Below are 26,827 nucleotides of genomic sequence, written 5' to 3'. Positions count from 1 at the left end.
CAGACCACTTTTCAGACTAATAATAATAATAATAATAACAACAACAACAATAAAAGCTGGGTGGCACGGTGGTGTAGTGGTTAGCGCTGTCGCCTCACAGCAAGAAGGTCCGGGTTCGAGCCCCGTGGCCGACGAGGGCCTTTCTGTGCGGAGTTTGCATGTTCTCACCGTGTCCGCGTGGGTTTCCTCCGGGTGCTCCGGTTTCCCCCAAAGACATGCAGGTTAGGTTAACTGGTGACTCTAAATTGAGCGTAGGTGTGAATGTGAGTGTGAATGGTTGTCTGTGTCTATGTGTCAGCCCTGTGATGACCTGGCGACTTGTCCAGGGTGTACCCCGCCTTTCGCCCGTAGTCAGCTGGGATAGGCTCCAGCTCGCCTGCGACCCTGTAGAACAGGATAAGCGGCTAGAGATAATGGATGGATGGATGATGAAAGCTGCTGGGTTTTGGGGCCAAAAAAGATGGACATGCGACAGTCAAACTCTTCTGAAGAACTACAGCAGATTCTCCGTAAAACTTGCAGCTAATTTCCTTATAAAACTGCCCAAACTGCACCAGAGGTAATTAATTTATTTTAAAGCAAAGGGACGTCCCACCAAACATTGACTTTATCACTGTTTACTGCTGTTTATTAATTTTTATTCAACATTTAATTATTTTTGAAGCCATCTTTGCTTTATAGCATTTCTAGGCATGTGTCTAAGACTTTTGTGTAGTACTGTATATGTCATGTTAATATAATATATTATAATATATTATTGTAGGAAAATAATCCATTCCTGACATAAATAATACATCGGAACTAATGTGTCGCGTTTTGCTCTGCGGAGCAAAATAAACGTCGCACAACCAGTCTATTTGAATGACATCAAACAAGACCAATTAGAATTCTGGTTTTCGAGTTCCAACCAATAAGATTTCCAAGGAGGCGGGAAAAGCGGTTGCGAAGGTGCTGGCGTCACTTGACAACACGGTTTGAATCGGAGAAGCAGTCAGTGCTTAATGGGATTATGAATGCAAATATATATATTTTTTAAAAATATTTCTGGATAAATTTATAGAGCCAACTAGGTAGTTAGCTGATGTTAGACAAGTTAGACGTTAAGCACAAATGAGTCAACCGAGAAACGTCAGGAAGAGCGAAACAAACCAGAGAGGTCGAATAAAAGATGGAGGACAAAAAGGAAGAACACGGAGAAAGCAGCGAGAAATGCGGGTTTTGGCTGAGAGGAACCTGGCGGTGGTGCCGGTCGGCGCATGGGTCGAGACTGGAGAGGAGGAACAGGAACATCCAGCGGTAACTTCCTAAAAACTGGTGCTGAATATGGGGTTTGGGATTCAGCCTGTTTCCTTTAAAGGCGCAGTAAAGGATTCCCCTCCCCCCATTCCTTATTTGTACAAATAACCTGGATGATATGTGGAACATCATAAAAACACTTGGTGAAGTCATGGCCTCAGAAAAAGTTTATTAAGTCGCTGAGAACCCATTTTGGAAAATAATTCCGGTCCGGAAGTCATTTTATAGAAATATCAGAATCAGAAGCACTTTATTGCCAGGTATGTTACACACACGAGGAATTTGACTCCGGTTCGACTTAGCTTTCATAGTACAGACAGAAAGAAAGTATAGGAAAAAAACACACACAGAGTCTCACTGCAGTGAACTCCAGGGGGAGAATCGCGTTTCTACAGTGACGGCCTTGAAGGCAGTGCTGGCTGGGAGAGCCAAGATAAGATTGGGATTTGTTTAGACTTAAGATGGGTAGACGTGTCCTTTCTCACTTAACCCGCTTGTCCATTCTGGCCACCAAAATGATCCATTTCTCTTTGCAAAGCCATCAACTTCTCCGTGATGTTATCAATGTTGCGACTCAAGTTCTACAGCCACAGTCTGAGTGTCGACGGCTCTGCCCACCGCCTCAATCATGTCGGGCAGCTTTGTGGGGCTTTGAACAGCTGCCACCGTTAACTGATTTCCTCGATACACCAGGGCAATGCCAAGTCCAATCAGCAAAAATCCTGTGATCATGGTTCCGAATAGGTAAATATCCTCAATGTCCTCCACGGAAAGAATCGCCAAGCACACCACACACCACTTCTCCCAGGCATCCATGGTGTATCCGGCTGCAAACGTTCCGGCAGGACAGGCAGGTTCCCCCGAACCCCAGACTTCTTGTCGAGAAGATTGTGTCAATTGCGTGAATCAAATACATAATTTCGATTCGGAGAACAGTGCAGGAAGGGTCTCTCAGACAAGACGAGTCCGCAGAAGCATAGCAGGAGAGAGGCTTGTCAGGAAGGGAGAGGCTGAGAAATGAGATCATGAGCCACCTGAAATTCTAGGGACGGCGGTTCGTGAAAATCGGCGTTAATCATTCAGATAATCACTGTATAAAGCACACCAGGCATACACTTACCAGCCACTTTAATAGGAAATTCTGCTGTTGCATGCTGAGATGCTTTTCTGTTCATCACGGTTGTAAAGAGTTGCTATGAGTTAAAGTGCTTATCACGGGTAAATTCAGGAGCAAGGTCAATGTAATTCTCCTATTTTATATTAAACTTTGGTCAAATATCTGTCACATTTTATGCAATTTTTTTACCTTGCGCAATACCAGAAAAATTCAGTTGAAATCAAGGCATTTGAGGCGAATTGGTCCGCCTCTGAAACAACTTGGCATTTGGATTTCCCGGGAAACATTGATTTTCGTGACATCGCATCCGGGATGCCTCCTTCTGAATCCTACGTCAGCGCTGGTTTGTTTGTGAGAAAACGACCTGGTCATCTCATCTCATTATCTCTAGCCGCTTTATCCTGTTCTACAGGGTCGCAGGCAAGCTGGAGCCTATCCCAGCTGACTACGGGCGAAAGGCGGGGTACATCCTGGACAAGTCACCAGGTCATCACAGGGCTGACACATAGACACAGACAACCATTCACACTCACATTCACACCTACGGTCAATTGAGGCCAAGTTTACATTAGACCGTATCTGTCTCGTTTTCTTCGCGGATGCACTGTCCGTTTACATTAAACCGCCTGGAAACGCCGGGAAACGGGAATCCGCCAGGGTCCTCGTATTCAATCCAGATCGTGTCAGCTCCGGTGCTGTGTAAACATTGAGATACGCGGATACGCTGTGCTGAGCTCTAGCTGGCGTCGTCATTGGACAACGTCACTGTGACATCCACCTTCCTGATTCGCTGGCGTTGGTCATGTGACGCGACTGCTGAAAAACGGCGCGGACTTCCGCCTTGTATCACCTTTCATTAAAGAGTATAAAAGTATGAAAATACTGCAAATACTTCCCATTGTGTAGTTATGATTGTCTTTAGGCTTGCCATCCTTCCACTTGCAAGTGGTAAGTGATGTGCGCTGGGATCACACACACAGCGGCTCAGTCCCGAATCACAGCTCGTGCACTTCACTCGTGCGCTCTGTGAGCTGCGCAAGGCCGGAGTGCGCACCCTCCAGAGGGCACTCGCTGTTCAGGGCGGAGTGAGTTGGAGCGCAGGATGCCTGCAGAGCCGAGCGTATCCGTGTATTGGTGTTGCTGTGTGCATGCAAATCGTGTATTGGTGTTGCTGTGTGCACACTAATCGTTTTAAAAACGTTAATCTGATGATCCGCTGATACGGTCTAATGTAAACATGGGCTTAGAGTCACCAGTTAACCTAACCTGCATGTCTTTGGACTGTGGGGGAAACCGGAGCACCCGGAGGAAACCCATGCGGACACGGGGAGAACATGCAAACTCCACACAGAAAGGCCCTCGCCGGCCACGGGGCTCGAACCCGGACCTTCTTGCTGTGAGGCGACAGCGCTAACCACTACACCACCGTGCCGCCCCACGACCTGGTGATTTTCTGCAAATTTCTTCAACATTATCGCGTAATTATTAAAATGGTTAACAGATGTATCGTACCGGTAGGAGGGTGTAGCAACACCAATCTTGATGGGATTAGTACTCATCGTTTCCCAAAAGACCGGACAATGAGAGAGAAATGGGAGCGCTTGGTCTACACAGGCTGTGCACTGAAACCATGCAAAGCTCGTGCAGCCTGCTGGCGCTTCCGCAGGTGACATCACGAATCTGGCTTCAGACTCCCTTGGGATTTTTCCAGACGCGTTTTGTTATTTTATTTTATTTTTTTCTGCTGTAGACAGATGGCCTTGTGCAAAATTACCCTTCCGGATGAGTGTGTAAAGGGACATACTTTCAAATAAAAAAAAAAATGAAATTAGTCCCAAATATGCACTTTAAGCCAGTATCTCACTGGGCTGTGACAGCTTGCGACAAACTGCAAACGTCATTCGCGAGAGAGTTTCAAAAGTGTCTTGAAACATTCGCGGAGCTTCTCAATTTCCTCGCATGATTCGCAAAGTGTCGCTCCTTCGTCGCTGAAATTTTGAACATGTTCAGAAAATTCGTGCGACAAAATTTCTCTCAAAATAGCCGCAAAGCCGTCACGGACCCTTCTCAAGTCAGTTTCAGTGAGGCTTCCTCTACTTCCCTGCCTGCCAAGGGAAAGCCGGGCTGCGACTAGTTGGAGACACAACAATTGCGGTAAAATATGCGAATATCAATTCAGTGTGATTCCAAGTGAACATTGTCGCTAATTCGCATATTTTATCGCAATTGTTGTGTCTCCAACTAGTCGCAGGCTGTCGCAGCCCAGTGAGATACTACCCTTACTATATCCTTCCTGGCAGCTCAAACCAATCTGGCCATTTTCCTCTGACCTCTCTTATCAACAAGGCGTTTGTTTCCACCTACAGAACTCTCACTCACTCAATGTGGGTTTTTTTGTTTTTTCGCACCCACTCTCGAGAATGTTGTGTGTGTGAAAACCCCAGGAGATCAGCAGTTTCTGAAATACTCAAACCAGTCCATCTGGCTCAAACCAACACCCATGCCACAGTGAAAGAAAGAAGATTAATTAACTGAAGCTCTTGATTTGTATCTGCATAATTTTAATGTATTGTGATTCTGTCAGGGGATTGGCTGATTAGCGAGCTGCATAAAACAGCAGGTGGATGGGTGTTCTTAATAAAGTGGCCAGGGAGTGTATATGTACCATCATAGTTATTAGTTTACTGAGCCTGGTATAGCTTTAAATGCCAATAGCTACAATAAACACAGTTGTAATTAAACTGTGGTGAGATTTGAAATAAATCGATATAGGTTTTATTGCCAAGTCAATCGGGCATGTTGCTATAAAACTTATGTTTCTCTTAGTGTTAACTTTTCTGTGAAGAGACATTTATTTAGTGTCCAGGATAAAGCTGTAAGTCTTTAGGATTGAGGGCTTTGCGTTTTCTGGTTCCTTGGTAAAATGACGAGCTGCGTTTTGTTGTCTTTTTAATTTCAAGAAAGTGAAAAACGCAGGCTTGTAAGGAAACAACTGTATAGCTGCTATAACGTAAGTGATAAGAACTTGTTTCAAGTAGGGATGTCCCGATCAGGTTTTTTTGCCCTCCGATCCGATACCGATCATTTGATTTTGAGTATCTGCCGATACCGAGTCCCGATCCGATACTTCTTATAATCCATAAAAAATAAAGACGAGGAAAGAAACGGATCCAGGATGTTCCTCATTTTTTATATAACACCTTATTTTAACATCCAACAACTCCGTTAGCAAACAGAGCACTTACGTGAGGCAGTTTGAACAATAAATAACAAATTAAAAAAAATAACCTTAAAATACCTGGCAGGAATGTAAACAAATAAAAAAAAAAAATAAAGTGCCACAGTGCCGGTAATTTGCTTTTAAGAACGCATCTCACAGTGGTGTACAGTAATTTCAATTAAGGAAATGAACGTTTTTCTTGATGAAAACAAGCATTTCTACCCTTTCAGGTTTGAGCCCGTTTCTTTTGTCATCCAACGAAAAAAAAATGATCTCATGCTTTGCTTTCCGCTTTGAACTGCTTCCGTGTTCAACTTTGCCGGCAACAGGCAGCCAATAACCAATAGCGTCTCCGCTACAAAGTGATGTCATGCTGCACGCATTGATGTTGCTGTGTTGAGACAAGAGGTCTGGTCTCACTCTGTGCCAACGCATAGCTATTGATGTGTTAAAAATGAGAATATATTATATAGATATATATCCGATACCTGATCGGGAGGCAATGCCCGATTCCGATCGAGTCTGAAACCATGTGATCGGGCCCGATTTCCGATCACGTGATCGGATCAGGACATCCCTAGTTTCAAGGACTTCCAGCAACATTACACAACTATAATCAAATACAAAAGTATGACATGTTGTCTTTTAATCAGTGAAAATGGTAAGCTTGCAAAAAATTGCTGAGGTGTGAGAGGAATAAAACGCCAAGACTTTTTGTGATGGAAACATAATCACCTTTGGGGTGGTAACAGTCACTACGTTTACATGCACATCGAATTTCTGCCGTTGCTCGACTGAAATCGAAGTTCAAAATGCCATGTATACACCTTAATTCGTCTGAAATTGAACCGAACTTGATTTCTCGGAATCGAGCTACACGACCTAGTTTATGCGATTTCTGCCGAGCTACTTTGTGCATGTATACCCTATCGAGCTAGTTGTCGAGCTACTTCCGGAAGTGACGAGTGACGAGACCACAAGCGGGAAACACAACAGCCTCGGTCGGCATGACAACAGTAGTAGCGAGCAGCAGAAGAGGACAGGAGGAACAAATGAAGAAGAGAAAATGGCGATGTAGAGCTCTCTGAAGTGTGGGTGGAGCACAGAGGACGGCAGGACAAAGCTTCTGGTACTAATAGGCTTTTTATTGTCAGACTTTTCAGTTTAACAGCCTACTTTTATTCTTGAGAGAAAAACACACACACACACACACACGCGCGCTGTGTTCTAGTCCCGGGATGAGCTGTCCCCTCTGCTCTCCCTCTGCCTCCTTAAATAGGGCGCGGTTACTGGGAAGACACACAAACACAGGTTAATTACCGTCAGGTGTAGTTATTCTGCCACTCACCTTCCCTGGCTCCGCCCTCCTGTCACAGACCGGCGCTTGACCACGCCCCCACTGCCACAGGCAAGCAGAAACGTGCACTTCTGGAGCAATGAGGAGACAGAGTTCATGCTCATTCAGCTTAAGGAGTTGAATATATTAAAATTCATGGACGGGAGAAAAACGCGCAATGGAGAACACGGAACTGATAACTTTGTTTACACTCTTGAATAGCTCTTCTTCATGACGACAACCGGAAGTGTACCAACACGATGGGGCGTGTTGCGCCACCTGTGGCTCGGGTGCACAATGCACCTCACACAATAGCCCGATTTCAGTTGTGTGCATGTACGATTGGATTTCTCCGGCACCCTGCTGGGACCTTCAGCTCGATTACCGACAGCAGCTCGATTTGGATGTGCATGTAAACGTAGTCAGTAACTCCGCTTCATGTCACACCACCTGTTCATGGATTATTCTCCTGGAGCATGATGACCCCATGTATGTTATTTCTCATTAATTATAAGTATCATTTGTCACAACTTAAAGCAATAGTTCGGGATTTTTGACATGAATCTGTATGGAATCCCCGTCAACAGTGTCGTGCAAACACACTGACTTACCCCTGACAGCATCCTGTGAGTCCAGTTCTTGTCTAGTTTTGGTCCAGACGAAAGTAGTCCAGCAAGTTTGTTGGGGTCACGAAAGTAAAACGTTTTTCTTCTCAAAACAGTATGTGTTCAAAAGAGTGATATATTTGCATCACAAAACCGTTGCCAAATAAAAAGTCAGACCTCGCAATTATTTGGCGCTATATTTTCTCTCCCTCGGTATCACTGCGCGCTGTCATGTTGACATCTGCGCAGGAATCAACACCTTTCCCATTGTTTGGCAGTGATTAGGAGTTCAGATCGGCGGTGCTAACAAGCTAATTTGAGAGCAAGAACAGCGACAAATTTATCACCTTCTATAACCTATACAATAATATATTTGTGAAAATGGTGCGCACTTGCGACTATCCAGGCTGTAGCAACAAAGATGTGGCTGAATCTCCGCACACATTTCACCGTTTTCCCATGACGGACGTGTCACTGAGGAAACTTTGGCTTGTTGCTCTGGGCTTCCATGTGGACTCCAAACAGGCAAAGGTAAAAAAGCTTCGTGTTTGCAGTGCACACTTCAGCGACGACGACTATGTTTCTTCATGCCCAGGACTGAGGAAGAAACGGGTTTTGAAGAAAGCTGTTGTCCCTGCACCCCAGGTAAGAACAAAGTTGTACCGCCATGCTTTCAAGCGGACAGGCTTTCAAGAATCAGCTAGAGCTAGCTGCTAGCAACGTTGTGTTTTGAGACATGAATGAAAGACATGTTGTTATCTGCCCTTGACATTACGAGATACTGACATAGAGCAAACATATCCTAACTCCAGACACACTTGTAACTCCATCTGGCGAATTTCTTCATCTGTATATTCGGGTTCATAAAGATATCCCTTTGGCTGTGAGATGAAGTCAATGTTTTCAACGTCGCTGTCGTAGTCGGACATGTTGTCGCTAACTTTGCTAGCAGTAAACAATGAATGAAACAGCCGTGGCTGTCACCTGGCGGCAGCGCGCAGTGATGAGAAGGGAGAGAAAATAGTGCCAAGCGATTTCGAGGTCTGACTTTTTATTTGGCAACGGTTTTGTGATGCAAATATATCACTCTTTTGAACACATACTGTTTTGAGACGAAAAACGTTTTACTTTCGTGACCCCAGCAAACTTGCCGGACTACTTTCGTCTGGACCAAAACTGGACAAGAACTGGACTCCCAGGATGCTGTCAGGGGTAAGTCAGTGTGTTTGCACGACACTATTGATGGGGATGCCATACAGATTCATGTCAAAAATCCCGAACTATCCCTTTAAGAAATCATCTGTCTGTGCTTCGCAGACCCCTGTTTGAGAACCATGCCTTTGTTTGATTTGTTCAAATGGTTCAAAACTGATACCTGGGTGTCACACCTGGTCTTGTATAACCAAAGGACAAAATGATTGGAAATTGTATTGAGCATCATTCCATCATACACTACTGTTCAAAAGTTTGGGGTCACCCAGGCAATTTTGTGTTTTCCATGAAAAGTCACACTTTTATTTACCACCATAAGTTGTAAAATGAATAGAAAATATAGTCAAGACATTTTTCGGGCCGTTTTGAGCATTTAATTGACCCCACAAATGTGATGCTCCAGAAACTCAGGCCCTGTCCACACGGCACCGGATTCAGGTGAATCTGATAAAATTGTTTATCGTTTCGGCCTGGCGTCCACACGGCACCGGCGTTTTGGGTGCCCCAAAACGAAATCTTTTGAGAACGGGTTCCAGAGTGAAAAAATCTGGCAACAGCACCGTTGCGAAGTCGTCTGGATGAGTAGAACGGATTTGTTTACGATGACGTCACAACCACATGACTGTCAGTGCTTCACGCCGGGTAGAAGTGTAACGAACTCGATGCGAGTTGTCAACAAATCCTATAACTAGTCCAAACACTGCGGAAGCAGTAACCAAAACCGCGCACCGCCCGTGCGCTTTCCAAAAACAAAACCAATCCCGCCAGCAAAAATAGGAAAAAAAAGGAGCGATCTCACCTCTTCAGATGTTGGTTTAAGTCCGACAATACATTCCTCAAAAAGGGCGTAGAACAGGGGTGTCAAACCTGATCCATAAAGGGCCTTGTGGCTGCAGGTTTTCATTCCAGCCATGCAGCAGCACACCTGACTTGGCTCATTCAATCAACTGAACTGTCTTCACACAGTCAAATACTTGCAGCCACACCCACCCTTGATTAAAGGGTGGGTGTGCCAGTTGATTGAATAAGCCAAATCAGGGTGCTGCTGCATGGCTGGAATGAAAACCTGCAGCCACACGGCCCTTTATGGATCAGGTTTGACACCCCTGGCGTAGAAGAAAGTAATCCATCAACGTGTAGCATTCAATTTATTCCGGACCATTAAAGAATTCTGCAGGATATCAGAATGTTGGCGTACCGGCTTCCATCTACCCCCATTCATTCCTCTTTCCGCGTCTTTTGTTTTACGCTACTGATTAATAATCAAAACTTTATGTGGCTAAAGTTACAGAAGAAGGGGTTTATGCGCATGCGTCTACTACTTCTTCTATTGTTCTGGTGTCTCCGATGGGACCGTCTTACAGCGCACCTAGAGGTGTGGCATGTATAGTGCATCGTTTTCAGCAAGCGTTGCGTTGCCATATGTACCTGAAATTTTACTGATCCGTTGCCCATGTGGACTAGTCTGGCTAACGCGACTGCAAAGCTCTCCGAGCTATTGGTCTGGCCAAGATATTAAGCCCAACCGTTTCCCAAAGCGCGTGGTTGACCCGCCTCCCTGAAATGCCTCAGTTTGCTACTGGTCGAAGCCAGAAAAGGCTGTGACGAAGCTTAAACCAATCACATCACTCTTTCCTCTGACGTATGTGACGCGACGATAGGATTCTCGCTGAGAACCATTGATTTGGCTACTAGCGGGGCTAACTGGTAGATTAAACTCTTACCGAAGCCGGTCGGGAGCAAGGCGAAAACGTCCTTCCTTTCAATAAATACCTCCAGGGCTGCTCTTTGCTCCGTTTTCAATGAGAACTTCCCGTTGAATGTTTTCAATACAGCATGATTCTGTAAACAATCTATGGCTTCCAGTCGCAGTTCTACTATGTCACTGCCTTGAACACGCCTCTACCCAGGGCCGTTGGAGATGCTCAAAGTTGATTGGTTCTCAATTTTTCCGGAGCTTGGAAGAGCTGTAGATAGCTTGCCTGGCCAGACTAAGCTCGCAACAGGCCCTCATGTTGCGTCACGCTTAGGATGGGCGGGCCCAGGCTACATGTGGGCGCGATATTTAAAAAAAAAAATCTCGTTGCTGTTGTCGTGTGGATGTAGCCTCAATCTGCTCAAAGGAAGGTCAGTTTTATAGCTTCTCTAAAGAGCTCAACTGTTTTCAGCTGTGCTAACATGATTGTACAAGGGTTTTCTAATCATCCATTAGCCTTCTGAGGCAATGAGCAAACACATTGTACCATTAGAACACTGGAGTGAGAGTTGCTGGAAATGGGCCTCTATACACCTATGGAGATATTGCACCAAAAACCACACATTTGCAGCTAGAATAGTCATTTACCACATTAGCAATGTATAGAGTGGATTTCTGATTAGTTTAAAGTCGTCTTCATTGAAAAGAACAGTGCTTTTCTTTCAAAAATAACGACATTTCAAAGTGACCCCAAACTTTTGAACGGTAGTGTATTTCCTGTCTCTTTTGCCAGGTGCGCGCATTGCTCACTGAGGAGCTGCTTGAAGAAACCCGCAGGTTGAAGGAGGAGAACCTGCGCCAGTTTCAGGATGCGGTACGCAGACGGGTATCTGAGCAAGCCCGAATGCGTAAACAACAGCAGCTACAGAAGTCTTACAAAACAGTAAGTAAAGAGAGAGAGACACACAAAAAAAAAATCTGTCCTGTTCCAGGTAACATTTACACCAGTTAATCTCTTCACGGTATCATTTTGGAGATAGACACATACTGTGTAAGGCATCGCTGACAAATTATGGTCCTGTGGCTAAAGTGCAGCAAAGCTTGTCGTTAATTATCAACTTTGGTGTGGTAACTCTGCTTCGTGACTGATCATTGATTATTTTCAATTCCTTACATATTCTTTACACTGTATGGATATGTAAATATCCATACAAGTACATTTATTTATAAAGGATATAAAAGTGCAGCTGTTTCTTAGATTTATCATATAGAAAATATCAAAGATATGAGAGTCTTAAAGATGAATCCTCTAGTCATACACAATATTCTACACATGTCCTGGACACATCCCAGACCTTTTATTTATTCCATTTTGTCATGGGGGCGGCACGGTGGTGTAGTGGTTAGCGCTGTTGCCTCACAGCAAGAAGGTCCTGGGTTCGAGCCCCGGGGCCGGCGAGGGCCTTTCTGTGTGGAGTTTGCATGTTCTCCCCGTGTCCGCGTGGGTTTCCTCCGGGTGCTCCGGTTTCCCCCACAGTCCAAAGACATGCAGGTTAGGTTAACTGGTGACTCTAAATTGACCGTAGGTGTGAATGTGAGTGTGAATGGTTGTCTGTGTCTATGTGTCAGCCCTGTGATGACCTGGCGACTTGTCCAGGGTGTACCCCGCCTTTCGCCCGTAGTCAGCTGGGATAGGCTCCAGCTTGCCTGCGACCCTGTAGAACAGGATAAAGCGGCTAGAGATAATGAGATGAGATGAGATTTTGTCATGGTAATGTCACGTGATGTTTACGTGCTGACTTTTCGGAAATCGTGTGGATGGAAAATACCTAAATACCAAATCAGTAATGTGTTTCATGTGAACTTGTTTATAAATTAAGTGATAAAAACAGTGATACAAAAGAGAGATAAGACATAGTATGTCCTTTATGAGGTTTTTTTTTCTTTCTTTCTCCCCCGAGGCTGAAAGGGAGTATCGAGTAACTCAAAAGAGCAGTGACTACGCCGAGCACCTCACACCTCGGAAGAGTCAATTTCCCTCCTGGCCCCAAGGGGAGCTTGGTATCTGCAACCAGAATGCACGCTGGGTCATGGCTCAAGAGCTCAATGTGGCCAGCAGCGATGATGCCAACCAGTACAGACATCAGGTAACATCTGGAACGGGATGGAAACAAACAAGTGTTAATTCATTAGATGTTCATCATAAGCTTGGCACATAACCTTTTTTTTTTTTTTTTTTCAAAAACTGCCAAATCTACTTGTAACTCGTTTGCTTTCCATTTGAGATCTCTATCTTTGGTTTTCCAGCTTAGCAAAATCATGAAACAGGTGAGACACAGGCTGGCTGCATGCCAAACCGTCCAAGAGAGCAAGGACTTATCAGAGCTTCCAGGAGGAATATGGAAAGTTTCTTCAACTAGAGACGTAAGTCACTCTCTTAATCACTGGCATGTCTGTGTGACACTTTTCTTCCATGGAGTGTTACAGCTGGTTGTGATGTTTCATGACAGAAGACTGTCAGGAGAATAATGGAAGATGATAACGATGAGGAGGTGGAAAACGAAGATGGGCTTACAGAGGAAGAAGAGGTTTCGTTGGCGGGGCAGCATGATTGGCCTGTTTGTTTGCAGAACAGCAAGACGGTGATGTTTCAGAACAATTTGGTAAGAATGTTTGGAATTTGTAATAGGATTGGAAAAGTTAGGATATTTTCTAAAATCCCAATATTACATTGCAGACACTCTTATCCAGAGCGATGTACAACAAGTGTATATCATATTTAACCCACCTGAAGCAGTGAACACGCAAGTGAGCATTGAGCGCACACATACATACCCAGACCAATGGGCAGCTATGCTACAGCACCCGGGGAGCAGTTGGGGGTTGGGTGCCTTGCTCAAGGGCCATGATACATACCCCTTTTCCACCAAATCAGTTCCAGGGCTGGTTCGGGGCCAGTGCTGGTGCTGGTTCACAACTCGTTCAACTTGCAAACCAGCTGAGAACCAGTTTGCTTTTCCATAGCTTGGGGTGCTAAGGGGAGCCACGTCAGTTACGTCGCTGTATACGTCAGTTACGTTGCTGTGTACGTCAGTTATGTCGCTGCGTTTGCATAAACCTTGGTGCGAATATCAAAGTAACAACAACACAGAGAAGAAGAAGCAACAATAACAATAATGGATGACTTCGCGTTTGTACAGCTGCTGCTTCTCAGCGCTTAAAAATGGCGACCTTTCGCGGTCTTGCGATTGTTGTTGGTCTTAACAACTCCGCCCCCCCGCTGACGTAAGCGGTTCTTTCCTCTGGCCCAGCAAAGAGTTGGTGCTAGCCTGGAACCGTTTTTTCTGGCCCCAGAGCCAGTTCTTTGTCAGTGGAAACAGAAAACCCGGTTCCAAACTAAGCACTGGCCCCGAACCAGCCCTGGAACTGATTTGGTGGAAAAGGGGCAACAGAGGGAGGGGGAAAGTGCTGTTCATTCACTCAGCTCCCCTCACATTTTTCCTGCCAGTCCCAGGAATCGAACCGGCGACCCTTTGGGCCCAAGGCTGCTTCTCTCACTTTCAGGCCCCCAAGGTACGAGGAGTGCTGAACTTATAGCCAAGAAAGTTTGAATACCAATCCACTAAGAGCCAAGTAAAGCAAACAATTCAACCATCCACATGAGCTGAAAAAGTAGAACTAAATAGAGAAAAATAAAATTCTAACAGTTAACCCCAATTCATCATGACCAGGCAAGACTGTACACAGCCTGGGTTGGTCAAGACCGATGCGCAATATATGCCATTGCATCAATGGTACCTTCACACACCTGCAAGTCATCCGTGTCTTTGGCACTGATGCAACCCCTTACCATGACAGATGTTGGCTTTTGCACGTGTATCTGATAACAGTCTCGACGGTCCATTTGTTTTTGGAATGAAGAACTCAACATTGGTTGTTTTTTTCCTGAAACCAAGCTGAAACGTGGACTTGTGATCACAGCACACATTTCCACTGTCTCAGTCCATCTGAGATGAGCTCAGGCACTGATAACTCGCCGGTGCTTCTGCGTAGAATTGATTAATGGCTTTCCCTTTGCGTAATAGATTTCTTGATGCAGTGGTGGACTGTTAAGTAACAATAATTTTCTGAAGTACTGTACTCCTGAGCCCATGCCTATTTATTCATCAAAGTAGCATGATGGTTTCTCATCCAGTAACATCCAAGAGCTTGATGGTCACGCACATTCAACAGGAGTTTCTAGACTTATCCAACACGGATGGAGATTTCTTCAATATTTTCACAAAGTTGTGTCCTGTAGATGGTGAAAGACTTGTATTCTGTGCAGTCTTGCATTGGGAAATGTTCTTTTTGAACTGATTGACATTCCTCACACAAAATGGTGAGCCATGAGTTATCTCTGCTTGCAAAGACTGAGCCTTTGGTGGATGATCTTTTCTAGCCATTCATGATCCCGTCACCTGTTACGAATTCACCTGCTTATTGTGGAATGTTTCAAACCGGTGTAACTTGAATATTATATGAACTTTTCACTTTTATTTTACGGTGGTGTAATGGTTGGCGCTGTTGCCTCACAGCAAGAAGGTCCGGGTTCGAGCCCCGTGGCCAGCGAGGGCCTTTCTGTGTGGAGTTTGCATGTTCTCCCCGTGTCTGCGTGGGTTTCCTCCGGGTGCTCCGGTTTCCCCCACAGTCCAAAGACATGCAGGTTAGGTTAACTGGTGACTCTAAATTGACCGTAGGTGTGAATGTGAGTGTGAATGGTTGTCTGTGTCTATGTGTCAGCCCTGTGATGACCTGGCAACTTGTCCAGGGTGTACCCCGCCTTTCGCCCGTAGTCAGCTGGGATAGGCTCCAGCTTGCCTGCGACCCTGTAGAACAGGATAAAGTGGCTAGAGATAATGAGATGAGATGAGACAATCAAGTTGGTCAGCCAAAACATTTAAAGTAATTTCTTTGTCAGTTAAATAAAGGTTCGAGAGAATTTTACAAATTGACGATTTTTATTTGTGTTTTAGAAAATATCCCTGAAAAGCATTTTTTTCCCCAGAAACTTGGTTTGTGTATATACACTATCTTTTATTTTTTCCAGGAATAAAACACAACCAGGTGTAGACAAATAATCAACAATGGTGTGCTCTGATGTTTGTTACCACCCTGAACGTTGATCACTTTCCAATAACTGCACATTTCAAAGTGTTGTCTTCCTCTTGTACCCCAGGATTTCTCAACGCTTCCCATTTTTAGCTCATCCGGCCGCAAGTCAGGCCGGATGAGCTTATACAATCGCGCGTCATCGGTCGTTGTTGTACGTCCACAATTTACAAAAATCACTACTTCACCTACAGGATTGAGCGGATTTCGATCAATCTCGTATACAGTGTCCCTCAGGTGGGTGTGCATAAAAGTTGTTAAGATGGCTCAGGTGGATAAGGCACCATACTATAAATCCAGGGACCCGGGTTCGATTCCAACCCGAGGTCATTTCCTGATCCCTTCCTGTCTCGACACTATCCAATAAAGGTGGAAAAAGCCCAAAAAAAATCTTTAAAAAAAAATGCTACTCTTTGTAAATTGCTGGGATGTTTTCACTGAAACTCACCCAAAAGACTCTAAAGACATACCAACAAGAGTTGTTCATCAGGTGGTGCCACCTACCATGGATACGGCTACACAGGGGTCATATGCAGTTTCACAAAAATTGCTACTCCTCCTACAGGAGTGATCAGATTTTGATCAAACTCTTATGAAATGTTCCACAGGTTGGTATGCATAGAAGTTGTCCAAGATGGTGGCGACACCTGTCATATTTAACATTTTATGGGTGTTTGAAAATTTTGGGTGACTCATCACACCAAACACGACTGTTCGTAAACTGCTACGATGTTTTCACTGAAACTCATCCAGAAGACTCGAAAGCTATATTCCAACAAGAGTGAATTGTGCACCAGGTGGCGCCACCTGCCATGGATGCGGCTACACGGGTCTTATGCAATTTCACAAAAATCGCTACTCCTCCTACAGGATTGATGGGATTTCAATTTCTTGCACAAGAACAGTGGCCGGTATGAGCTACAGCCTCATTGAGGCTATTTTTATTTATTTATTAATTAATTACAGAAATTTTAATCCACTTCTAAGTAAATTTATTACTTGCACTGAAACATCTGCTCCCTTACAAGTTCCTTTTTTTCTTTTTTTTTTTTTTGCTTGTTTCTCTTTTCACTGCAATCCATACATCACAGTATACACTACCGTTCAAAAGTTTGGGGTCACTTTGAAATGTCCTTATTTTTGAAAGAAAAGCCCTGTTCTTTTCAATGAAGATCACTTTAAACTAATCAGAAATACACTCTATACATTGCTAATGTGGTAAATGACTATTCTAGCTGCAAATGTCTGGTTTTTGGTGCAATATCTCCATAGGTGTATAGAGGCCCATTTCCAGCAACTCTCACTCCAGTGTTCTAATGGTACAATGTGTTTGCTCATTGCCTCAGAAGGCTAATGGATGATTAGAAAACCCTTGTACAATCATGTTAGCACAGCTGAAAACAGTTGAGCTCTTTAGAGAAGCTATAAAACTGACCTTCCTTTGAGCAGATTGAGTTTCTGGAGCATCACATTAATTTGTGGGGTCGATTAAATGCTCAAAACGGCCAGAAAAATGTCTCGACTATATTTTCTATTCATTTTACAACTTATGGTGGGAAATAAAAGTGTGACTTTCCATGGAAAACACAAAATTGTCTGGGTGACCCCAAACTTTTGAACAGTAGTGTATGTACACTGTCCATTGGCTAAGAAACCACCTGCAAAATAATTCAGTGGCACTTTTATTTCATGAGAGATAAAGAAATATTTTACACGAAACAGGATCCCAGGAGTAGTTCCAAAAAAGTGTGTTGTGACAATTTATCACAATATCAATATATTATTATAATATCATCCAGCCCACAAACAAAAAAATTTTACAGGTCAAGTTGCTAAACGTCATACAGAAAAGCAGATGTGAGAGAAGCTGACAGAACCAGATTTTTTATTTTTTTTTTAGTTTTCCAGGAAGTGTAGGACCGCATGAGTCTGATCAGATGGTTTTTGAGTAGGTTTTCTTGTTGCTCTTCAGTACATTCACACACCCTGCTGCCGAGCAGGAATTTTTCTGCAGACTTTTTGGAAATTTGTGCATGGATGGAAAGTGTGTGTGTATAGACATGTGTTAAATAGCAACATATCAACATTAACAGTGGAAAGACACAGAGATTATGCTGTACTAAGATGATTTGGGGGCAGCACAGTGGTGTAGTGGTTAGCGCTGTCGCCTCACAGCAAGAAGGTCCTGGGTTCGAGCCCTGTATCCGGCGAGGGCCTTTCTGTGCGGAGTTTGCATGTTCTCCCCGTGTCCGCGTGGGTTTCCCCCACAGTCCAAAGACATGCAGGTTAGGTTAACTGGTGACTCTAAATTGAGCGTAGGTGTGAATGTGAGTGTGAATGGTTGTCTGCGTCTATGTGACAGCCCTGTGATGACCTGGCGACTTGTCCAGGGTGTACCCCGCCTTTCGCCCATAGTCAGCTGGGATAGGCTCCAGCTTGCCTGCGACCCTGTAGGACAGGATAAAGCGGCTAGAGATAATGAGATGAGATGAAGATGATTTGGCCCATCTCTAACCCCTTTGAATTTGAGGAGCCTTTGATGCATTTTAACCCTGTGGTTTATCTGTTTTGGTAAGGTGCATGAAAGAGTTTCAAGAGAACCACATCCCACAAGCTCGGACTACAGATCTACTCGGGTGCTTTGGCCAAGAGAGGACGAAGAGGAGCAGAAGAGTCAGGTCCAAACATATACACGACACCATCCGTCATCCAAAACACCACTTCATATTTAAGTGTGTGATTCCTCTCTGGAATGGTTTCACTTTTAAAGAGCAACTTCAACCTTTGTCCCCGCTTATCAAACACCAGCTAAGTTTAACTGATAAAGTGTATGTGACCTCCAGTAACCTTAATGGCAAGGGTTTTAAATACGAAGTGACAGTGTGGTGTACAAACACATGATAAGGGTTGTAATAATCTGATAATACAGTACATCATGTACTGTACATTACATTAAGGACATTTAGCAGACGCTCTTATCCAGAGCAACGTACAACATACCCAGAGCAGCCTGGGGAGCAGTTGGGGGTTAGGTGCCTTGCTCAAGGGCACTTCAGCCATTCCTGCTGGGCCAGGGAATCGAACCATCAACCTTTTGGTCCCAATGCTGCTTCTCTAACCATCAGGCCATGGCTTCCCCATCATTTACATGTATCTACTTGCTCAAAGTAAGAAAGCACAGAAATGAAGCTCCACTGAGCGAATGATGATGGTCCTCAGCAGTGTTGGAGTCGAGTCACTAAACCTGGAGTCCAAGTCCAGTCTCGAGTCCCCAGTGTTCAAGTCCAAGTCATTTAAAGAATTTCGAGTCGCGTCCACTATTGATCTGAGTCAAGTCCAACACTCCAACCGCACCATTTGACGGTGGCTGTTTCAGCGCCATTAACATTAGTCTGTTCCTGAACATGACGTATGAACAGGTGAATGTGCTTCTCTTGATCAGGGAGTGTGAAGTATTCTGTCAGACATGGTTGGGAGACGGATGTAAGTGCAGAAAGTGTGTTTATTAATACAAGTGAAGACGGTAAACAATCCAGAACGGCAGGCAAAATGTCGAACGAGGCACAAACAGGCTATCGTCGACTCTGCAGAATCAAAGACGAGAAACAGGAAATCGGGGATCAGGAAACCAAACAGGGAAGTAAGGCTCAGTAATGTGTCAGCAACACAACTCAATACTTCACAAAGTAAGTGTGTTTTCACAGTTTTTATACAGGCGTGCTGATTGTGCCTTCATCCTGTGCAGGTGCGAGTTGTTTATGGCGCGCGCGAGAGTCCGCTTGGCGCGCACTGTCCAGAGCGTACCTGAGAGTCTATCTAATGCATGCGCCAAGGCGCGCAGATGTGATACTCTTGCACAAAATTAGTACAAAAATTAATGTAGATATAAATATCTTATTCCAAATTATTATGGCATGTAAAAAAATAAATAACTAAAGGAAAAATCTGAGTCCTCGTCTCCAGTTTACGAGTCCGAGTCATCAGTGCTCAAGTCAAGGTCCTCAGTGTGTCCATTTCTGGACGGGTTTTCGTTGTTTGACGCTGGATTTCGGTTCATGTTCAGTGTGCTCGAAGGACGTTTACTCAACATTCAGTGCTGAAGCAAACCTCAGGGTTCGGGAAAACTTGTACAAAATGAACAAAGCAGAAGATAAACCAATGAAACAGCCTGAAGAAGGTGGAAACAACATGGAGGGCATATGAAGGAGTTATGCTTTAAGATAAATGCATAAGCTGCTTGTATAGATGTTGTCCCCCCCCCCAAACTATGTTAGAAACAAGATTTGAAGCTTGTCACATTTCTCATTTACAGTTAGGTGAACGTCCCACCACTAAAGGTTGACATTTATATTTACAAGGCCTAATTTTCTGAAATCTCTGACTAGTGCATGTTTTAACAGTGTGAAAAAGCCCCACCCACAGTACGTGTAAACATCATGCTGCAATGTCTGCGTCCGAGGCCTTCAGTGGTGTTGTTGTAAGATTCACTAGTAATGTACCATTACTTTTGCTTGACATTCTTCAGTGAAAACTTTGAAGGCGGGTCTTTTAAAAGTTGAATTAGTCACGTTTGTTCTTTAGACACCGACATACAGAGCTCATTCTCCCAAGTTCTAACACCATCTTGGACCGTTTTGCTGTGTTCACACTTATACCGGTACGAAAGTGGTATAACTGTATCGATACAAAGTATACCGGTACAGTTTAGTGCATCTGTCCACACTAGCGAGAAATGTTTGCGGTTTTCTTTCACGGTAGTTGAAATGCGCGTGCGCGAAATGTTTCCGTGGTTACCGAGTAACTTCCTTCCGAGAATATGGCGGATGAAACAACGTGTATGTGCTTTTTGTTGTCAAAGTACAGTCTGTATTTCTGGTGGTCATTTATTCAGTCGAATCGTATAAAACGCGCGAGGCAGTTGAGAAAGAAACAAAGAAAACGAATCTCCCTTTCTCTCCCTTTTCCCCTCTTCCTCCCTCCTTCCCCTCTCCCTCCCTCCCTCCTCCCCCCTTTCTTTGCTCCATGTAGCGCCACGGTCGTTTCGTTTTCGCATGCGCATTATATTTGTATCGATGCAGAACTGCTTCATCTGTCCACACTACAGCGAAGCGCTACAGTACCGATACAGTTATACCGCTACAGTACCGGTATAGTTGCTAGTGTGGACAGGTGTTGCGGTACGAAATTAGTTTCGTATCAGTACAAAATCCCTAGTGTGGACAGGGTAATTGTTTTGTTTGTTTGTTAAGTGACCCAAGAAAAGACACTTTCTTCACATCCTTCCGACACTGATCTAGTCTGGTTAACACCAGACCATATCACAAGTGAAATATAGTCTGGAATCCGCCTGTTGAATTTCTCGTAGGGGAGGTGTGGTTTATGATTGTCAACGGCCGTTTATTGGACGTTGCGAATGTCTATCATTGGCGTATACGTAGCCCATGGCCAATCATGGCAGTTGTACCCGGTGACGTAGTTAGAGCGACGAAGAAGACAAAGAGGCGAAGAAGAGAAGGAAAGAGAAGGCAAAACAAAAATAGGAAAACAATGGCACCGAACGATTACTGCCGTTTGTGCAAGACAAATATGAGAGAAGCTGGTTTGGTTAGTTTGGTTCGTATCGCTCGCCGCCATGCTAAATGTGATCCGTAAACAGTCCCAAATAAACTACAAGCTTCCGTTTGTCGAGTAGTACACGTCACCGTCTTTCCACCCCTCCCCACTCTCTGATTGGCTCCCTAACTCAGGCGAGCCTTTAGACCAGGGGTCACCAAACTTTTTTCTCTGGGGGCCACATTGTCATTCCTGACTGTGATGGGGGGCCGGTGTCGGGTCAGCTATATCACATAGAATTGTATGACCCAGACAAATATGACCACCAGCAGGCCTCATTGTGTAGTAGAGATTACTAGCCTGGCACGGCCATCCCCACTACTATATCCATACTACTATATATCCACTACTATATCAACACTTGATTCCTGGCACATATTTGTTTATCTTTACTAGTGGTTTGCAAAAGTAGTAATCAAGTCTTCACACTTTGTTTTAATTTGAAATACCACTGATATTCCATTTATTTATTTTCTAATAAAAATAATATCAAAGCTGTCAAGGTAAGAAACATCTGCCTATTTGAGGTGATTGGCACTGGCGAAGGTGAGTGGAAAATTATAAATTGTAGGTAGGCCTGTTGATATTATTAATAATATAAATAATAATTCTATGCAGCACTTAATAAAGGTCAAATAAATAGGCCTATAAAATAAATACATTTTAAAAAACAGTGAAATTATAATATGAGCAATAGATCAATAGATCACAGCAGTTGTGCTGTGTCCTGCACGTCATTGCTCTCATCCATGGCCAAAGCAAAAAAACTCGAATTCTGACGCTCTCTCATTCAGCTGGTCATACACGTTGTCCCCCAAATCTTCGGTTCGCCTGGTCATAGTAGGTGCGGAGAGACTCACTGCATTAAGCGCATCCTTCTTGTCAGGACACACCTCCTCGGCCACAGCAAGCATGCATACTTTAACAAAGTCCCCATCAGTAAACGGCTTTCCATGGGTAGCTAGCAGGTGAGCTACCTTATAGCCAGCTCGGACAGCAGCCTGGTTGATCTGGGTTTGGCGAAGGAATACATTCTGTTGTGCAGCCAGTCCGCATTTCATCCTCCGAATCCTGTCTTCTCTTGTTTGCCCTCGCAAACTAGCATACTCTTTGTGGCGGGTTTCATAGTGACGACGCAGATTATATTCTTTGAAAACCGGCACACTTTCTTTACATACAAGACAAACTTGCACGGTCCTTACACTGAACGAAAAAATAATCGGTGGTCCACTGTTCTTTAAAAACTCTGCACACTCTGTCAGCTTTTCGCTTACTGCTAGCCATTTTGCTGTCCTGAACACTGACAGTTCTCTGCGCATGCGCTGCCTGTCACTGCTTGATCGCGAGCATATGACGAAAATTCGGAAAATGTGAATAGTTCATTTTATAAGTAAATATCAATTTTAATTGATAAAATCAACAAAATACAAGATGCAGACATGTTATTATTTGCCAAAAAGCAATTTAAAAAAATAGGCCATGACTACTTTTGGGGATTGCTTCATAGGGCCGGTTCAAGTGATGGGGGGCAGAGGGGCTGGGGGGCCGGTCAAAGGGGGGTGGCGGGCCGGATCTGGCCCGCGGGCCGTAGTTTGGTGACCCCTGCTTTAGACCATAGTTTCCATGCTGTCTTTTCAGATCGGAACGATTGTGCAAAGCAGCACGGGATTTCCCAGGCTAACACTGATCCACCATTTAAGGCTATGTAAATGTTTTCTATCCTGTTCTGAACTTGTAATAATCCTATTATTATTTATTTTTACCACCATGCAGTGGATTTGGCTAGTTTTGCCCTTTCAGGCTTGCTTTTCTTCATGCATTTCTGCAAACAGAAGAAGGCCTGTTAATGTTTCTGTTGTTTGTCTCTTGGGTAGCAGAGAGCTTTAAAAACAAAACTGTCACTTGAAGCTATTGTCTGTTTATTTGTACAGAGACGCTCTCACTTCCTGATGTATCGCCGCCTTTTCATGGACCTCGAGCGAGAACAGGTGAAAGAGCACCAGAGACACAAGAAACATCTGAGGAGAATTGCCAGGTGTGCTCTCAACCCTATCACAGACTCTCACAAAATGTTGTTACGGGCTATATACTGTTGTCATGGTGACACTAACAGTCAGAAACTATGGAGCACTTGCATGTGACGTCACAGCCGATCCAGATTGTGACAGACGCCATCGTGTCGGTCAAACGCCATATTCCGCCTTCTACTTCTATTTCTGGTTCTACTTCTGCTTTTACTTCTACCTTTTCTTCTGGAAAACCCTACTATATACAATTCTACTACAACGGCTGCGGCTACAAGCTCTCCCTACCTGTGCACGTTTTTTATGTTTTTTGTGTGTATTTTTGCATGTTGTTCGTCTGTACCAGACTTCAATATCCACTACAACCATATGGACTTACTGGACATTGGTTTCCAGCAGAAAATGACGGTTTGTAGCGATTTCCATCGCATGCACAACATTCCGGACGAGAAAAAAAAAAAATTATAACATTCCGGACGAGATTGCGAGACCAGTGGGGTCTCCGTGGATTGTTATTGGAAGCAAAGGGAAGGAGGCGGCGCCGGGAGCCGAAGCAAAAGCGAGGCTACAGGCAGAGCCAGCCTGTTGACTAAGCTCAGAAAACAGCTACTCAAACCTCCACTGCCAAGCCTCTACCTCTCCAACGCCAGATCCATGTAAACAAGACGGACGATTTGGAATTACCTTATTCTATTCTATAATCGGCTGGTCAGTGCTATACTCAATACTTAAGTGACTTACCCATCCAATGAGGATTATTTTCTTGTTTACAAGATGCCACATCTGAGTCGCTGACAAATCCTGAATTTCTGTAAAGATAACTGTCCAGAGATTTATAAGCACGCAGTGCTTCACCACTGAACAGCGAGGGAAAGTTGATGAGGTAATCATACACGTCCGGGTATTCCGCTGGGAGTTCAAAATCCGGTCGTGAAAACTCCGTCCGGAAAGCCATAAGGGTCACAAATCTGTAGATCGTTTATTTTAGACATATATCTAGTTATCTGTTCATTAGAAAAATGAGCCGTGTAGTCCGTCGGTTGAAATTGATCCATTCTGTACATGAGTGCAGCAGTATTCAGCGGTGTTTTTGACCGACAAGATGGGGGTTGTGTACTTTCCGGTCACGTGACTGCAAGATCTCTATAGTGTGTGTGTGTGTGTGCGCGCGCACGTCTGTTGACTTGTCACATTAGTAAGGATGAGCATTCATCATACAATTAATCATTTATCCCTCTTCTGTTTTTATTACCTTCCATTGGTTTACTTTGGGTGGTATATTACTCTGTGTGACAGGAAGATATTAGTCATATGTTTCCGATATGCTTTGTTTGGAACAAACTCTTTCCATAGCAGTAATAATTTGTGCGAACGGAAGAGGGGAAAAAGTAACCAATATTATACGCTCACCGGCCACTTTATTAGGAATACCCATCCACCTGCTGTTTTACGCAGTTCTTTAATCAGCCAATCCCTTGACAGCAGCACAATACATCAAATCATGCAGATCCAAATCAAGAGCTTCAGTTAATTAATGTTCGCTTCAAGCATCAGAATGGAAAAAATTTATTGTGATCTCAAAGTGTGACTTTTTTTCACTGTGGCATGGCTGTTAGTTTAAGCCAGATGGACTGGTTTGAGTATTTCAGAAACTGCTGATCTCTTGGGGTTTTCACACACAACAGTCTTGAGAGTGGTGCGAAAAACAAAAAGCATCGAGTGAGTGAGTGACAGTTCTGTAGGTGGAAACAAATGCCTTGTTGATAAGAGAGGTCAGAAGAAAATAGCCAGATTGGTTTGAGCTGCCAGGAAGGATATAGCAACTCGTATAATCACTCTTTACAACCGTGATGAACAGAAAAGCATCTCAGCATGCAACAGCCAAGAACAGGACTCTTAGAATTGAGAACAAGTTCCTATTAAAGTGGCCGTTGAGTGTAGTTAGATTTAAAACCGCTATTGTTGATTTGATTGGTGATTGCTCCCAAAAATGTATGGAATCAATTTTGTGCCTAATGGCCCTTTTCCACTACCCTTTTTCAGCTCGCTTCAGCCCGACACGGCTCGCGTTTCGACTACCAAAGAACAGCACGACTCGGCTCGCTTCAGCCCTGCTTAGCCCCTAAAACTCGCACGGTTTTGAAGTGGGGCTGAAGCGAGCCAAACCGAGCCGAGTGAGGCTGGGGGCGTGAGCAGACACTCCCCTGTGCACTGATTGGTGAGGAGGAGTGTCCTCACATGCCCACACACGCCCCGCGAGCACGCTGGGATCTGTAAACACCGTAAACCCGGAAGAAGAAGAATTACGAGAATTTCTGAAGCCTTATGCGCCTCGCCTCATCTATACGCTCTTGCCAGTATCTGTTGGCGTTGTCGGTGACAACAAGCCACAGCACCAAGACCAGCCACACTAACGACTCCATGTTTATTGTTTACTATCCGGGTCGTGAGACTACCGCTTAAAGATCACTGATGTCACTGTTTGCGCTGCTTAACGACATCACGTGACGTCCACCCACTTTCGCTAACTCCACCCAATGTGTCCACCCACTTCCAGCCAGCACGGTTCAGCGCGGTTGTAGTTGAAATGCAACTTCAACAGCTCCGCTCAGCTCGACTCAGCCCAACTCAGCACGGCACGGCTCAGCCCGACTCAGCCGCGTTGGTAGTGGAAAAGCGGCAAAAATGTTCATACAATACTTTTGAAATATCAAACAAAAACGACAAATCTCATCTCATCATCTCTAGCCGCTTTATCCTGTTCTACAGGGTCGCAGGCAAGCTGGAGTCTATCCCAGCTGACTACGGGCGAAAGGCGGGGTACACCCTGGACAAGTCGCCAGGTCATCACAGGGCTGACACATAGACACAGACAACCATTCACACTCACATTCACACCTACGCTCAATTTAGAGTCACCAGTTAACCTAACCTGCATGTCTTTGGACTGTGGGGGAAACCGGAGCACCCGGAGGAAACCCACGCGGACACGGGGAGAACATGCAAACTCCGCACAGAAAGGCCCTCGCCGGCCATGGGGCTCGAACCTGGACCTTCTTGCTGTGAGGCGACAGCGCTAACCACTACACCACCGTGCCGCCCAAACGACAAATCAAAATACAAAAAAAAGTCAATTTTTTTAGACTGGCAAACAAATTATCCGTGTAATCGTGCAAAATATCAGTCTATTACTCTTCAGAAACCTTTTATTTTTGTTCCGCGTCTTTCTCAGTTTTGTTTGACGTAATTTATTTTGGTTGCGATTCCAGCTTTCTCGTTTGCGCTCCCTGACTTTTTGCTTGCAGTTTTGGCACAAACTTCACGTGTGGGTGGGCTGTCCAGGAATGCATTCCCATTGGCTAACTTGTGTTTGACTGACAGCTACGCTCAGCGATTCCCCCGGAGGCTGTTGCGGCCATTTCCTACTCGGATTTTGGCGGACTGTCTGACGAGTGACCGATCCATTGACGGTAAACAAGGATCGAGTGGACTTCAGTGGCAACTATGATATTGAACTAATTCAACAAAGTGTAAGTGCGGGACAAATGTGTTGTATG

General features: G+C 44.5%; 1 protein-coding gene across 3 annotated transcripts in view; it reads left to right on the top strand.

The window, feature by feature from the left end:
* Positions 1-954: 954 nt before the first annotated feature.
* Positions 955-26,827, top strand: part of ccdc15 (coiled-coil domain containing 15) — a 30,541-nt gene continuing 4,668 nt past the window's right edge. For 2 of the 3 annotated variants that reach the window (XM_060913355.1, XM_060913353.1), the window contains exons 1-7: positions 955-1,296; positions 11,276-11,425; positions 12,444-12,629; positions 12,790-12,906; positions 12,993-13,145; positions 18,210-18,311; positions 23,178-23,281. In XM_060913355.1, the coding sequence (XP_060769338.1) occupies positions 1,111-1,296; positions 11,276-11,425; positions 12,444-12,629; positions 12,790-12,906; positions 12,993-13,145; positions 18,210-18,311; positions 23,178-23,281 (998 nt within the window). In that variant the 5' untranslated portion in view covers positions 955-1,110. The remainder of the gene's footprint in view (positions 1,297-11,275; positions 11,426-12,443; positions 12,630-12,789; positions 12,907-12,992; positions 13,146-18,209; positions 18,312-23,177; positions 23,282-26,827) is intronic. The other variant, XM_060913354.1, reaches the window with a different exon arrangement.

Source organism: Neoarius graeffei, chromosome 28, assembly GCF_027579695.1.
Source record: "Neoarius graeffei isolate fNeoGra1 chromosome 28, fNeoGra1.pri, whole genome shotgun sequence".
Classification (NCBI taxonomy): Eukaryota; Metazoa; Chordata; class Actinopteri; order Siluriformes; family Ariidae; genus Neoarius; species Neoarius graeffei.
This window is presented reverse-complemented; position numbering and strand designations above follow the sequence as displayed.